Source organism: Clarias gariepinus, chromosome 27, assembly GCF_024256425.1.
Source record: "Clarias gariepinus isolate MV-2021 ecotype Netherlands chromosome 27, CGAR_prim_01v2, whole genome shotgun sequence".
Taxonomy (NCBI): Eukaryota; Metazoa; Chordata; class Actinopteri; order Siluriformes; family Clariidae; genus Clarias; species Clarias gariepinus.
The window spans coordinates 7,584,458-7,601,814 of NC_071126.1; the positions used below are offsets into that span (position 1 = coordinate 7,584,458).

The 17,357-nt window shown below is 37.4% G+C and overlaps 1 protein-coding gene across 1 annotated transcript in view; it reads left to right on the top strand.

Moving 5' to 3' along the window:
* The first annotated feature begins 12,542 nt into the window (after window positions 1–12,542).
* Window positions 12,543–17,357, top strand: part of rtn1b (reticulon 1b) — a 43,228-nt gene continuing 38,413 nt past the window's right edge. The window contains exon 1 of the mRNA XM_053489077.1: window positions 12,543–12,905. Coding sequence (XP_053345052.1) covers window positions 12,731–12,905 — 175 coding nt within the window. The 5' untranslated portion in view covers window positions 12,543–12,730. The remainder of the gene's footprint in view (window positions 12,906–17,357) is intronic.

The window sequence follows — 17,357 nt, forward strand, 5'->3', positions numbered from 1 at the left end:
CTCAAAGGATTTAAATTAAATATTGAGTTTAAACCACTTACCACTGAGTCTGTTGAGTTCAGATTTACCTAAGGGTAAGTGTTGCTAAGATGACAATGCTCAGCAGTGACCTTTTGGGGCTTACCCTTATTGTGGAGGGTGTATATGATCATCTCCTAGACAAGTCAACAGTCTTCCTCATCTTTGTAGTTGAGTGAACAGGACTAGTCAAATGTTTGGATACAAGTTTGGATTTATTTACGACAGCATAGAACAATACAAGTTTTTGTTCAAAACTGCCTCACCAACTAATAGCAGCTGTTATGAAGGCTTTACAAAGCATAAGTAGCAGACACATCTCAATATCAACTGTTCAAAAGAGATTATTGGATATTTTAAATCCCTTCAGCATTGTTTTAAAGTGTAGAAAGACCATGTGTCCAAACTCTTCAGTGGTAGTGTACTTAACTTGACCAAGACATACATGGTATCTATACTGTATAAATAATAATTTACTCCAACACAAAATTAAATATGTTAATAATTTGAGGTATTGGATTTTTCATTGCAATTGCTGTCTCACATAAATCTAAAAAGTGTTAGAAAAACAATTAGGAAAAAAGTGAAAAGCATTTAAGACAGCTACCAATCTTGCGAGGAGTAAATTTCCCAGCACTTTCACCCTAAGGTCAGAACGTGCATTGCTCAGGGACATATTTAAAAAAAAAAAAAAAACTCATCTCAGAACCTATAGGCCACACTGAGCATGTTAAATGTTAAATAAAGATCATAACAGCACAATAAGAAGAACATATATGATTTTTTAGATATATGATTTATTAGAACAAAACCCTACAGTATGCAATACACGTATGTCTTCCTAAAGAGTGGCAGGAAGCAGTGGAAGAATATTAAGATGAAGTTATATAATTTCCAACAATACCAGATGAATGGTATGCCATTGATGGCGGGTTTCAGAGAAAATAGGATGTGCCACATACCTGCAGTGCCCTTGATAGAAAACATGTTGCTAAATGGAGCCAGTGTCAGGTGGACATCATATACTGTATCATATTTACAAGTGATGCTCAGGGGTGCTTTTTGCTTTGGTGGATACAGATTAAAAGTTTTTGTGAATGGATATTTTTGGATGATGCTCAGTTCAGAATTAATTGGGATTCAAATATTCTAATATTTTGAGATACTGGATTTTCTATTTTCATGAGCTGTAAGCCATAATCAAATCATTGAAACTGAAGTAAAATAATGCTTAAAATATTTAATTTTACAGGTAGTAAATCCAAAATTATGAGTTTAACATTTTGAATTAAATTACAATAAATCTTTTTTTTACTATATACATTTTTTTGACATTCAGTATATACATTACTTTGCAAAAGTCATGACCCACCTCTCATTTCTTTACATTCATTTAAATTATGTAGTTTAAAATAAATTCCCCTTAAATGGTAATAAATGTTATACTGTTATAATTAGTTTTTTATGTAACAACCTCAGCAGCAACTCATTTCCCCTCTCCTCTGTTCTAACCACTCAGCATCACCAGTGTACTAATCGCAGACCTGATCATCGGTCATTATCTGCACCTGTCTCTCGCTGGTTCATGTCTTAAGTTAGGTGGTTTTTCAAATGCTTGAATAATTTATAGGACACTTTGTCTGGCAGTTTGGAAGCAAAATATAAAGAAATTAGGAGGTGCTCAAGAGTTTGGCACTGTACTGTATACACATTATATTCTATTCAATTAAATTAAATTTTATTTGTATAGCGCTTTTCACAATTGTTGTTGTCGAAAAGCAGCTTTACACAATCAAAAGAATTATTTAGGTTTGTATGGAATGTGAATGTGTATAAATCAAAATGGTCAGATAGTCCCTATATTACATTATATGGAAAGGGGTCTTCTTTTGTGCCCTCTAGTTTCATTGCTGTAGTTTTATATGAAGTACACAAGTAGATAATTGATCCTGGCTGGAGGGCCAAATGAAAAGCATCTCATGTTAAAGACTGGCCAGTTGTCCACTGGCTGACCACATTATTTCTTGTTACTGTATGTGGTCTGCACTTAGGCTAAGTACCTTGTTGCTTTAAACACTAAATGCATTATGCCCAAACATAGAAAACAAAAGAGATGCTGCATTTTCACTATTATATGAAAAAATACCTCTTTCTCTCCCACTCTCAACCTTTCACATATGATCAGCTTTTACTCTTGAACCATAGGAGAACAGCTTTAAAATGGAAAAAAAAAGAGAAAGTTCAGACTCAAACAGATCATGTTTTGGTCTTCTTTTTTCCAACTTTCCAATATAATATGTAATGTTGTTTTTTTTTACTGTGTACATTATACTTAAGCAATTGTTTCCATGCATTTGATTGCCCAAAAAGGCTATCTGTAGCCTGTATTTAAATTATCTCTTTGATATAAGGATGTAGAGAATAAATGACAACAGTGATTTTGCACACTGCAACATCAACACACTGCCTGCAAACAATCAGTCACGTGTTAAGTTTCTGAGGTGTATGGGACAAAGGGCCAAACAATGTTATTGTAAAATACCACACAGTGTATGTGGACTTTTCTTTTAAAGGCAACAAATACTGGAATGACATACATCTTTTTCCGAAATACACTAAGTCAATGATTACTGCTTCACAGTCTTCAAATTATTTACAGTACACAAAGTGAAAATACAATGTGTAAAATGGTGTAATTATAAAATATGATACAGCTATTGAGGAGCACACTCCTGTTTTATAAGAACTTGGTGTGTTCTCTCTGAATCAGGTCAGATTGTTTATTCTTTATAAATAGCTTTTCAGGGCTATCTATATTGTGCAAGGTATTTTGCGACAAAAGGATGTCCTGCACACACATCATCACACAGTGATTCGCCAAAGTTAACTTTTTTATTTATCCTGAAAATCTATTATATGTTTTCCCATTAAAAGTTTTAATGATGTGCAATGTTCACAAAGCAAGTTAATCAGATACTGTATATAACAATTATAAGGTTTCTCTGTTTTTTCTCATAGGGAAATAAGAAACACGAATACAGCTTATCAAGTTCCCAAGAAAACACAAAACCTTACTGTCCTCAAAGCATTTCTGTATTGAAAAATGTACATTTACAGCACTTACACTTTTACAGTGGAGGCCCCGTTCAATATTATATTGATTATATATGTAAATTATAACATAGACTAAGCACATCAGTATAGAGGTGTGATTGTATTGTGCTATAGAAAACAACAAGAAGTCAGCAGTGCTGCGTTATAAAGGGCAAAAATATTTAGCAGAATTTATAATGCAGAATTTGTGCATTATGTCCTGTAATGCTTTTTAGCTCAGTGTGAACCTGTGATCTAGTGCACAGTAACAGAACAAAGTAGATTTAAAGAAAATGTTTTAATATTCCTTATAAATCTGCATAGGTGGAATAGGGGGGAAACATTTTGAGATTCCACAGCTACTAAATAAATGAATAAAATAATGAATGTAAGAATCAGCAATCTGTGGCATTTTAAAACTCTTGCTTTAATATATTTATTGCATTAAAATCTCTGAATGGTTAAAGATGGCTTCATCTATTACCTTACACAAAGACCAAGGCTAACAACTGCTTTTTGTGCTTGGTAAGTCATGCCCTGTTCAGCTGCTATTGAATTTCTCTTAAATATTTGTTGAGTATTCGCTGTCAGGGTCTCGAATACATGTAGGTCTGTGCAAGCAAAGAGAAGATAAAGTGTAATGTGTTAACTGGACTCTTGGGAGAACCCACAGCAATCAGTTACATTTTTTTGTTTGTTTGTTTTGATAGCATGTAATCAAATAAACTTTTCACATATAATGATTGCTGGATAGTTTGTTCTTTGTTTTGTGATAAGTATTCGAGGATTTTGTAAGTATGTCCATCCTTGAGATTCGAGAGCCTTGAAACAAATATTCCTGTCTGCAAAAGAGCTTCTTGTGGCATCTGATAATAACAAAGACGCAAATAAATTCATTTTAAAAGAGATTATGGTGCCGAATTTAGGATGCATGTAAATAAGCACTTTATTTGTACTTTTACACATTTTAAACAAGGGCTTACATTGGATTCTTACCATAACAGTTCTTATCATAATTTACTTACTTCTCTAGTGTTTATTCTTTTTGAAAGAATTAAGTTTTATTTAGTTTTATTTTGATATTGCGATATTATCATATTATATTTGTTATCTAATTTTTCCAAATATTTATTACCAACATGACACTACTAAGAAATCTATCAACTTACTATAGACTTTAACTTTGCAAGAAAAAAAAATGATAGACAATTTCTGTTTAAAAAAAACAGAAAAAAATGTGTCGCACAGTGGCGTAGTGGTTAGCATTGTGGCCTTGTACAGTACCTCAAGGGTTGTGGGTTTGATTCCCGCCTTGGCTCTGTGTGCATGTTCTCTTTGTGCTTGGTGGGTTTTATGCAGCTTAGCCTAGATGTCATATAATTTTTCGTAATTTCAGTATCTTTAAACAAGCTTTCATATTCTTTCATGAAAAATGTTTTAGGCTGATCTGTGAGTCACGGGTGTATTGCTGTCCTCACGTCTTCATCAGAGGTAAATCTAGTCCTTTAGGGCTGCTTTTAGGGAAACAAACAGGTTAAGGTCCGAAGGAACTAGATCAGTAACATAGGAAAGATGCTTTAACACCTCACAACAAAGATAGCTCCATTTAATCCGAAGTTTAGGCTTTAGCGCTTTAATAAGCATCTCATTGTAACAAGCACTGTTGATTGTTGACCTGTTTTCCTGATAATGTTTCAATACTGGCTATTGTGTATTTACACAGCTGCACAGCAGTAACTGGAGAGACAGTAGCTTTGAACAGAGCGTGCTAATAAGACAGTGCGGCCAACAGAAGTTAATCATTTTTGACTCACCTTCATATATGTAAAAATATAAATATAAATAAATTTTTGTGTGCCAGATTAGATATTGTAGCAATGATTAGAAATTTTACAATTTCTAAACAAACAGGTTTTTTTATTTCTGATAGGTTGGTATACAAAAAAATAACTGTTTATGAGAATCAATACTTTCTCAAGGCTCTAATTCACAAGAAGAATTGTTCCCCTTTTTTATTTATTTCTTTTTTTTCTGGTTTCTCTCTCTGTCTTTTATTCTCATCCAGGCCTCTAATGTCATGTAGATGTCAATATGGCCTGTCACATTCTATACAATTAAACAGGACACTGTGATTCGTGTCTTCATCACAGTGTATGTAAAAGGGATGAGACAGGAAGGCAAAAGAACAGTGATGCTTCCACTCAAGGATTCATGCTCCTGATGCAAATGACATTTAAATGAGAGGGGCACTGTAGCTCTGTGGCTCACACATACACTCTCAGCATGGGACTGCATTATGCGCAGGAATGCCTAGATGAATTAATTCAGGGCTATCTGATTTCACTTGCCATTACCTTGGCCCAGTGCCCCATGCATCTGCATAATCAGCACTCTGAGAAAACCAAGGACTAACCTCTGCAGAGTGGAATTTTTTTCTTTGCATTAATACAGAAAAATATATGCAAACATACCCATTATGTGTTGTTACTGCAAAGGGTGAAATGCAAATCAGGTTACAGGGAGAATGACTATATCCTTACACCATGACTCTGCTGTGCATTAAATATTTTAGTTCAGTTCATCACCACGGTTTGAAAAAAAATGTTGATGCATGAAAATAATGTTTGCAATATTTTTCTAAGAGAGTGCAGAGATTTTATTTTACATCCCTCTTTTGTGAAAAGATTTTGAAATGTCAAAAAATCACCTCTGTGGCAGATGGTTTAAGCTCTGATCCAGGATTTATTCCCACTCTTCAAGATTACGTATGAGGGCCATCTAGTGGTTTCACACTGCATATTCAGGATACAAAATGCCAGTGGGTACTGATGCTCCTCCACAGCCTTCTCAGACTGTCTGATGTTGTGTGCCTTATAGGTTCTTCTTGTCTTTTCAGTTAATTAGTACCCGATAGCTATTAAAACTTGATCAAAGAAGAAGACATCTGGCAAAAGAGGCATGGACCATAATGGACATTATACATTTAAACATTCATGCACATTTGCACTCACCTTGGACTGTTCTATTTCATTTCATTTTGCACACTTTTGCACATTGCACATCTATGGTCATTACATCTTCATATTTATGCATATTTGCACACTCCCCGGACATTTCTATTTAAATTCTATATCAATTTTTACACCATTTTCCATATTTTCCATATTTGTACAGCCAAAACTATTGTCTATATTTTGTACAGCTAAGTTCTTATATTTTGTTCTTTTATTTTTTTCTGCAACTAAGCTTTTGTATATTTTATTTATATTTTATTCCATAATTTTTTTCTTTTTGATAATCTTGATTTTAAGGTCAAGAGCGGTCGTATAAGCATTTCAATGCATACCGTACTGTGTATGACTGTGCATATGACAAATAAAACTTGAATTTAAAGAGTATCAATTTACAATCGTACAAGAATCTTACAAGGATATCCACACAATGACAGTGGAGTATCAAAAGGTCAAAATCTTTCTAGGCACACTGATACAACAGTAACATTCTAGAATTTAATCAGTGCAACGGTCATATGGTTCATGTCGTCTTATGTGCTGCCCGGCCATAAACATCACTGTTTCAGATGGGTCAAATTATTGGCTTCAGACATCAGCAAAGAAAACAACTAAGGTGATTTGATATGACTGGAATTGGATTATGAACTACCCAATACATTAGTAATGCATTTTTGGGAGGTCAAAAATAAAGTATCAATTTTGACTGAATAGAAATTTAATTAATAATAATAATTAATTATTATTTTACAAAGATAAAGTATCAATTTTGACTGAATAGAAATTAAGAAAAGGACATCGTAAACACAGATGATTTAAACACTTTTTGAAATTGCAGCAATATTTAATAGTGAAAATAAGAGCATTTGCACAGGCACCATTTGACAATAACTCACTAGATAGATAGATAGATAGATAGATAGATAGATAGATAGATAGATACATACATACATACATACATACATACTTTATTGTTTCCGAAATTTAAAAAATCCAGTAGCAAAACTAAATAGTTGTGTGACCATTGTCTAGGGGACCAATAAAAAAATAATTTACTAGGAAACACAAAAATTGGACTTTGAAGCAATGAAAAAATGTGGTCTGATGAGTTCATATTACCCCTATTTCAGAGCGATGTGTGTGTCAGGATAAGAATGGAAGCGATGAACCCCTTAGCATAGTTCACACTGTATAAGCCTCTGGCTATAACATTATGACCACCTGCCTAGTGTTGAGTTGGTCCCCCTTTTGCCACCATAACAGTGATACACTGTGTGTTCTGTCACCTCTATATCACAACCAGCATTAACCTTTTCCTAAATTTGATCTACACTAAAGCTTCTATTGGATCGGACCTTTCCTCCCATGTGCATCAGTAAGCCTTGGCCACCCGTAACCCTGTCGCCAGGTCCTCACTTTCCTTTCTTGGATTACTTTTGGTATGTCCAGACCAGGAACATCCCATAGGAGCTGCGGTTTTGGAGTTGGTCTGACCCAGTCCTCTAGCCATATTTTGGCCCTGGTTAAAGTCACTCAAATCCTTTTGCTTGTCCATTTTTTAAAATATATTTCCAACACCATAATTTAAGAAAAAAAACAAGGTTCACTTTCTCCCTAATATATCCCACCCACTTCCAGCCACCACTGTAACAAGATGTTATAAAAGTTGAGGGGCAATTTGTAATGGCTAGACAATTGGGTCAGAGCAACTCCAAAACTGCTGCTCATGTGGGATGTTCCTAGGCTGCTGTGGTCAGGAAATACCAAAAGTGATCCAGAGAAGGAAAATCAGCGAACTGGCGACAGGGTCAAGTCTCTCTGTTGCACATAGGCCCCTGTAGTCTGATTCAATAGAAGAGCAAGTGTAGATCAAAATTAGGGAAAGGTTAATGCTGGTTGTGATAAAAAGGTGTCAGACCGCACAGGTCATTACTGTTTTGGTGGCAAATGGGAACCTACTCAATATTAGGCGGGTGGTCATAACGTTATGGCTGATCAGTGTATATTTACTTTTATCGTTAGAGTGGGATGGGATGGGATGCCACTGAGAGTCTTATACAGTATAGACACTTGACCAGGTGCAGTGCTTTTTCTTGATTGCTTGCGCAACAACGTCACCTAGCGACCGGATTTGGAGTTGACTGCAGCCCTGCCTGATCACAATCCCTGTGGTGGTATAATGCTACAATAAGGAAAAATAATAATACTTTCAGTGATGCTACTATCGCAGCGTTTATTATTTGATTAATATGAATAATATAGTGATTAATATGTTTTAGCTGACAACACGTTATTTAACCCTAATTGATGGAGTGAGTAGTGGTCATGGGAAAGATGTCACTCTGTGTCAGAAGGGTCAAATTATTGTCCTACTATGGAGATTGCTGAAATTACTAAAATTGAACGAGGTGAGCCGACTATCTGAATATACAGAATGATAAGGTATTTCCATTAATGGATGTTTTTCCTTTTCTAATAGATTAAGATCCAGAATAATGGTCTTCACTCACTCACTCATCTTCTAAACCGCCTTATCCTGTATTCAGGGTTGCAGGGACCTGGAGCCTAACCCAGGAGGCTTAGGGCACGAGGCAGGGTATGCCCAGGACAGGGTGCCAATCCATCGCAGGGCACACACATACACACTCACACAACCACTCTGGGGAATTTGGGAATGCCAATTAGCCTAACATGCATATCTTTGGACTGTGGGCGGAAACCAGAGTACCCAGAGGAAACCCACCAAGCACAGGGAGAACATGCAAACTCCATGCACACAGAGATGGGAATCGAACCCAGACCCTGAAGGTGCAAGACAACAGTGCTAACCACTACACACAGTGCCGCCAGGATGATGATGTCAGGAATAATCAGGCTCAAATTGTGAAAGAGTGGTCCAGGGAGCATGAGATATAATTTTCACACACCAGAGAGGCCAGACCTTAACCTCAGTGAGAATCTTTGGGGTGTGCTGGAGAATGGCTTTACACAGCAGTCAGACTCTCCCATCATCATTGCAAAGTCTTGGAGAGAACGTAATGTGACTCTGGATGGAAATAAATGTTGTGACATTGCATAAGCCTATCAAAATGATGCCATGACCATAATCAAAGCAAACGATGAAATAGTAGAGTGTGACTTTTTTTTTGGGCCAGCAGTGTATGTTAAATGTCTTACAAAAACCTCTGACATATCAGTGATTGTACATTGCTTTGGTTAAGTATTATCAATTAGTTTAATATTAGCCTTATGGAGTGTTCGCCATTAAAAGAGCTGTTACGATAATATAGCAGGTGCATTATAATAGGCCTATAATTTGCTTGCAGTCTGAAAACTCTCTGAACTGCTGTTATAGAAATTGAAATTTCAACAGCAATGTAGTAATAGCAAGAATAATAGCTATGATAATACTGTATAGCTGTATCCTTAGAAGAACAGTAGCTTAATCTAGTCAATTATTTTCCTGATCGTAAATTATTTTTAGATGTGATTATTGGCGCAAAAACTATACATTTTTACATGAGCAGAACTTGCAGTGTTGCTGCCAGTTTTTTTTTAACCTCTCTTCAATAGATGTTCTCAAATGAGTCTGGACAGATTTGCACTTCTCCCAAGAGATAAGCTAATGCTGGATTATTTAATCATTGGTTGGCCCCTTTATCTGACAGAAGTGACCAACATCTGTGGCCAGATTTGACAAGATGCTATTCAAATAAACTATTTATTTATGTAAGTTTTTTAGAATTCCACCAGGAGTTGCATGGAATTATGTAAAATCTTCAAAAGCAACTATTATTCTTTTGATCACAGTGGTCCATTGCCAGGGGGCAATGGAGGTGGAGGATTGGAGGTGGAAGCTGGGCCCTCCTCAGCCTTCTCAGGAAGAAAAGACGTTGTTGGGCTTTCTTGTGCAGAGAGCTGGTGGTGAGGGACCAGGTGAGGTTCTCCTCCAGGTGAACACGCTGGAATTTTGTGCTCTTGGCAATCTCCACAAAGGAGCCGTCGATGTTGAGCGGAAAGTGATTGCTCCATATGTCTTTTGTCTTATCAACGTTCAGAGACAGGTTGTTGTCCTTACACCAGTCCATTAGCCTCTGCACTTAGGGGTGAGCTTCCTCACAGTCACATCGTTCTGCATGTTTAACTGTGCATAGAAGCTGTTCAGCGCATCTGGAAGGAAGCCGTTACTGTCACAGACAGGTGATGATGTTGTGTAGTTGGTGATGACTTGTATGCCCTGCCACATGCGCCGTGTCACCGCTGTCTCTGAAGTGGTTGTGGATTCTCTGGCCGCTTTGCATCTCTGATGGCAGTTTGGCCCTTGCTGTTCTTAGGGCCATCCTGTCCCACGCTTTCTTCGAGTCTCGGCTCCTCAGAAGTGCACGCACCTTGGCAGTAATCCACGGTTTCTGGTTGGGTCGTGAGATGATGCTCTTGGAGACAGTGACGTCATCGGTGCACTTGTTGATGTAGCTGGTTACTGATGACGTGTACTCCTCCTAGTCGGTGAAGTTGCTGTAAGTCGCAGCCTCCAGTCAGTGTTCCAGTCAGTGTTTTCAAAACAGTCCTGAAGAGCAGAGATGGCTCCTGCTGTCCAGGTTTTCCCCTGCTTCAGAACCGGTTTTGAACTCTCGATGAGTGGTCTGTATGCTGGAATTAGCATAACAGGGACGTGGTCTGAGTAGCCAGGGTGGGGGCCCGATATGCGCTGAGGATGTTTGTGTAAACAAGATCCAGCGTGTCTTCCCCTCTCTATGCAAAGTCCACATACTGATAGATTTTAGGAAGCACTGACTTGAGATTTGCATGGTCCAGCGACAATAAACAGTCTATCGGGATGTGTGTTCTGCAGATTACTGATTCTTGCATACCTGGGAGACCACAGAAGACTGAAGTACAGTAGATGACTGCAGAATCCAGAAACCATTGCATTTGTTTGCAATTAAACACAAGATGGCGCCAAGGCACAAATATACACAGATCATAAATCCTTCAAGTCCTTTTAAGGACTTACCTTTAAACCATTTTGCCATGTTTCTTAAACCATTCCTGAACAGTGCAGCAGAGCACAATATTCTGTTGAAAGATGACGCTGTCATTATGGAATACTGTTTCCATTAAGAAGTATACAGTACTTGGTATGGAACAATGTTTTGGTGGGTACTGTACTGTAAATGTCAAAATAAGATAAAATTCAGGATTTCCCAGCAAAACATTGCTCAGTACATCACACTACATCTGCTGGCTTGCCTTCTTCCCATAGTGCATTCTGGTACCACTTCTTCCCTAGGTAAATGACACATGCACCGAAACATCCACATGATGTAAATGTGATTCATTCCATGAGGCCACTTTCTTCCACGGCTCCATGGTCCAGTTCTGTTGTTCATAAAACGGGGCACTTTGACTGATCTGTGGCTATGCATAGTAAGCTAAGATGCACTGTGTGTTCTGACACCTTTCTATCATAGCCAGCATTAACTTTTTCACACACACACACACACACACACACACACACACACACACACACACACACACACATACACACACACACACACACACACACACACACATTTATCATTAAGACATTACTCAGTCACTGGTTGCATAATCATTTTGGTTATTTTACTGAATAAAAGGAAAACCCCACAAGACCTGCCATTTTGGAGATAATCTGAGTTGTCTAGCCATCACAATTAGGCCCCTTTGAAGGTCACTCAGATCTTAAAGCTTGGACATTTTTTCTGCTTTAAAACATCAAGTTGATGTTTGAACTAACTATTCTATTGTTGTTAAATGTTGTTATATTACACCCCATAACAGTCAATTAGTGCTATTCACATCTGTTGTTGGCGTAGTGGTTAGCGCTGTCGCCTCGCACCTCCAGGATCTGGGTTCGATTCTTGCCTCGGGGTCTGCGTGCATGGAGTTTGCATATTCATATGCTTGTTGGGTTTCCACTAGGTACTCTGGTCTCCTTCTACAGTCCAAAGACATGCAGATTAGTCTAATTGGCGTTCATAAATTGATCATAGTGTGTGAATGAACAATGGATTGGGATCCAGGGTGTACCCTGGCTCATGCCCTCAATCTCCTGGGGGTGTATGTGTATTATAAAATGTGTTAGAAAAGATGATACGAAACTACTACTATGACCACTAATACTACTACTAATAATCAGTATTGTTATTATTATTATTATTATTATTATTATTATATTTATACTAGGTCAGATCGTTAATATTGGTAATCTGGTCTATATCTAATCTCAATAAAGAATAAGGTAGTGATGTGGTGTCACTAGACTAAAACGAAGAGAAAGTTGTAACCCCAGTGCCCTGACCGTAAACAGTTAACAAGAGAGTGTTTTCATCCTCAGTCCGCGCCCGTCCTAAGCCTCAGACACAATGACGTCAGCGTGCAACCACTGAACCGCACGAGCCATTTTCGCAGGCGCGTGAGGAAGAGCTCAGCCCCGACAGCACTCGCGCGCTGCTTTGTCATTTCGTCCTCTGTGTGTTTACCGTCCGCTCCCGACGTTTCGTTTCCAACACGCAACGAAACAATCAGGAAAACCCATCGGTGTGTCTGAGGCACATCGCGCAGGCATGTCCGTGAAGCCGAGCGACGAGGCAGGATCAGAGGGCGGGTGGATGAGAGGAGACGAGCTGGAGAACATGGAGCTGTTCGGGAAGAAGAGCAGCTCGGCCCGCTTTGAGGACGAGCAGAAGCAGCACTCCCACCATCCGCCTCACCCCGTTACCATGGAAACTGCATCTACAGGTAACGTTAATTCGGCTGGAGTGTGCAGTTTTGCTTAACTTCACGCTTTCAGCATAGTGCACAGGCTAGGACTCATTCTAAACCCATGAGAGGGTGTTTGTAATAAAAGGCATCCAGAATAACATCTTCTTCAGATACGAACTTTCTCGCTGGACAGGATGCTTTTAAGCAAGTCACTTAGCCTGCTTATCTTCAGAAGGGATGGAAGGTTTTTTGTTTGATTTGTCACATAGTATGTGCTAAGGAAGTATGTTAGTTTATTGTATTGTCAGAAAGCACACTTAGCTAACATTCAACCTTACTTTTAGATATTATGGTCTCCACTTAAACTGTCCATTCTATGTCGAAAACTTGAAAACTCTGAACACCTGACCATCACATCCCTATGTGGTCCCATACGTGCATGTGGTGATGTGGCATGTTCAACTTCACCATGAAGACGGTCTCAGACAGCTGTTCTCTGGTGCCTTCAGTCGCTCAATAGTCTTTTGTAGTTTTGTACCAGAGCCTCTAATACTGAAGTGTACTCTTTTTAATTTAAACACTTCTGTTATACTGAACTTCCAGTATAACTGCAGATCAGTCCCTGCTATCTGAAAATGATGATGGGTTCCCTGTTGAGTCTGGTTTCTTTCTCTTGCCATCTCAGGAAGTTTTTTCTTGCCACCGTCGCCTTCGGCTTGTCATCATGGACAAACTGATCATTTTGATTTATACATATTTTCTCACACATTTCGAACTAGTTTCCCATTTTTTTCTTATTCTATAAAGCTACTTTTCGACAACGACCATTGTTAAAATTGAAGGACACAATTTTATAGAATTTCACAGAGATACAAACCTGTTCCCGTATGACAATGCACAAAGCAACGTCCATAAACATATGGTTCGCCAAGATTATTTTGGAAGAACTTGACCGTCCCGCACAGAGACCCGAACCTTAGTGAATACCTTTGAGAAGACCTGCAACACTCCCTGCACTGCAATAATTCTCACTACCTTTAATCACTAATGCCCTTCTGGCTGATTGAACACAAATCCATCTCAAACAGCCATACTTTAAAATCTAGTGTGAAGCCTTTCCTTTGAGTGGTGGTTTTTATAACAGCAAAGGTGGACAAAAGATGGAAAGATTACACATGCACATACGGTAAGCGTGTGATGGTCAGATGTACATAAAAATTAATTGTAGAATGTACTGTATATAGTTCTTTAGCAGATGCAGCATCAGTGCAATTATTTGTTTTCTCTTTAACTGTTCTACCTTTTATTCTGAAGAAAAATTTGATCTTGGTGCTGCAACTAATAAACTTAATTTTGAAGGAAAACTAAACAAAAACATCGGTTTTGGACCTAAATAGGTCCTCCTGTGTGCTTTTATGTAGGATCAGGCCTACTTTTTGTATGTAATGCATAACTTTTAAAATTAAATACCTGTACAGTGTATACAGTATGTGTGTGGGTGTGTGTGTGCAAGAAAGAGAGAGTGTGAGAGATTAATTGAAAAGTGAAAATCACATGCCCTCAAATATAAAATGGCGAAAAATCCCACTTGTTCCCACCCTGCGGTTTCAGGTGATCCAGTGTTAGACCCTGCGGTTTCAGGTGATCCAGTAGCAATGTCTTCCTATTAGTGTGCAAAACATCATCAGCATAATGGCAGCAAGACTTGATTACTTGGAAGCTCTGTGTCATTGTGGTTCGATTTAGATAACATTCAATCAAATATCACTATCAAATATCGGTCTATCTGTTTTAGGCCAGAATAAACCTGATATGGATGTTCGAAACAGGATCAAATTCCCTAGTTGCAGGAAACGTAGGTTGAAATTCACTTCAGTGTTGTGGGCTATTGAGTTTGCGAACAACTTCCATATATTTGTTTTTTCAGTGGATGTTACTACTGTACATTATAACTTACAAAGATCTGTTTTCCCTTTTTAGCCCCTGCTCCTGTGTTAGTACGTTTTCTGATTGATTGATTAATTGTTGTTGTTCAGAGGGTCTAATGGAAGCTAACCATAAAATATAATGTCTTGTTTGCTTCTTTTTATTCCCAAGCCAGGGAGGTAATAAATAATGAGTGTGATGAGTGAGCAATAAGGACGAGTGGTTCTATCCTAGAGTATGATTATGAAACCTCATCAGACATCTGGGTATTTTTCTTGTTTAAAAGATCGCTTCAAATGATTCAACTGCTTAAAGTAATGTAAACTGACTCAGGTTATTTTCCACACCTCATTGAGGTCATGCTTTGTCTAATTGTTGATGTTTTAGGGTTCACTTAAGTGCATCCTCTTCATGGGGTGGTAGGGTGTCTGAAATGTGTGTCTAAAAATACTGCAACAAAACAATTACTTGGATTTATAATCTAAATAAATGATATCCTAAAGAAAAAGAAATGAAAGAAATGGGATCTTAAGAGTGCTTTTAAAAATCCCATGCTGTCTAGCCGGTGCTAGTTTTTCCACATTGCCTGCAGGGGAATCATGTCCAATCATGACTTTAGAAGGTTTTGCCACTCTTAATACTGTAACCGTTTCTGCTTTCTGTCTAATGCTGTTTAACCTCTCCCGGGTTTTATTGTTGTTTTTAGGCAAAGTAATATTTCTGCCCCAGACTTTGGAACTGAATCTGCAGACAGAAATGTAGATGTCTGTTTATGAAGACTTTGTTGCTATTCATGCACTTTCCTTAGTGCCAAAACACACAAATAACTCCTAGAAGTGTGGAAAACAGGAGCACCGGTGTTACTAAATTGGAACAAGTTCAGTGAAGGAAATCATTATCGTCTGCCTTTTGTCTGAAGCTCTAGTTACCGAGAGTGATGTTTAAGGGTGTCACTTTATGCTTACATCAATGTCCGGACTGCATGGCTGCATCTAATATGACCTTGTGCTGGAGGATTGATTTGTCCTTTTTCTGGCTTAATATAAGACGTTGCTTCTTTCCATATGGCCTCTTTAATTTGTTTTTCTCACTCAGATTCAAAAATAACAAACCTTTTGATTAAATGTAGATTTCAGTGCAGATTGAAGTTCACCACATTTTTTTCAGTCAGGTCTAATCACTGAAACAGTATTTTTGTGTTAGCAGTGTTGAGGACAGTTCCTGTCATTATAAACTACTGTACTTATTCTGTAGATGCACTTAAAGTATATAGTTTACTGTATAGTTATGCCATGCTTATCATGTTTTGGCTAAAAACAAAAAAAAGCAAAATTTTCTGGTTTGGCCAGCACCCTAATTTTATTTCATAGATTTTAACTCATAAAACTACAACTATTTAATAGTTTTCTTTTTAAACTGCCATTGCAGGAAGATCAATACTTGATACACTGGGAATTATAAATGGTTTAAACTAGTTCAAGTATAATTTAGAGCAAGCAATGATTAAATAGAAGAACAAGGACATTTATTTTGTTATCTGGAAACTAATTTGAAGGATTCCAATAAGTAATAATAATAGTCAAAAATAAGAAGACTAATCAGTAGGGATGGGATTAACCACGGGCGTCCCGATACGATATTATCCGTACCTGTTATATACGTAGGTGCTGATTTGATTTAAATTGCAATGCTGTCAATATTACTTTTTTTAGGTTTTGTTTTTTATTTGTTTATTTATTTATTTTTATTTAAGATTTTGTTTACATTCTTAACAAACTTAGCAAATACCGTGCTCCTCCCATACATGGAGTTGTGCTGTGTGAATAGTTTAGAGAGCACCATCTGCAGGATTGTAGACGAACAGCAAAATGTTCCCACTTCGAATGCTAACGTATAAATATTAATAAGAAAAATGATTTTGGAGTCATTGTGACTATACAAGAATGACATACAACTGAATTGATTTTTTTCATTTCTTTTAATCAGTTTATTTTCTCAGGGATTGTGTCCATATGAAACAAGCTGCTTATATCTTTAAACAACATCAATACTTAAATAACGTGAACTCTCATCATTTCAGAGCTAAAATGCTAGATGAGTATTGTATGAGTTTCCTATCTGAATGATCTATAGGTTAGAGTTCCTGAGTGAAAACGCCTAAAAATAAGGTTTGCCAGTTTAAAGTTATCTATACTGTAGTAGTCAATGTTCAAAATAAATATCAGTTCATGCATGCAATCACTTTAGAAAGACATCAAAACTAAAGCCACATATAGCGCTGAGGTCAAGGATTTACTCATAGTGAAAATGCATTTGTATGTTATGTTTGAAGAGCTCATAATTCATACTCTGAGACCGAGATGTTTTACAGGAAACATTTTTTTCCTTTCAGTTTTGTGCTGCTGTTTGCTTACAGTTGTTTTTAAAGAGGAAATAGGGCTTATTAACGTATATATTAGCATATATATATTATATGTAATTTAAATTTGGTAGTATTTTAAAATACCTGGACGTATAAAACATCAACGCACATAAAACCCAATGGAAATGAGAAGCTTACTG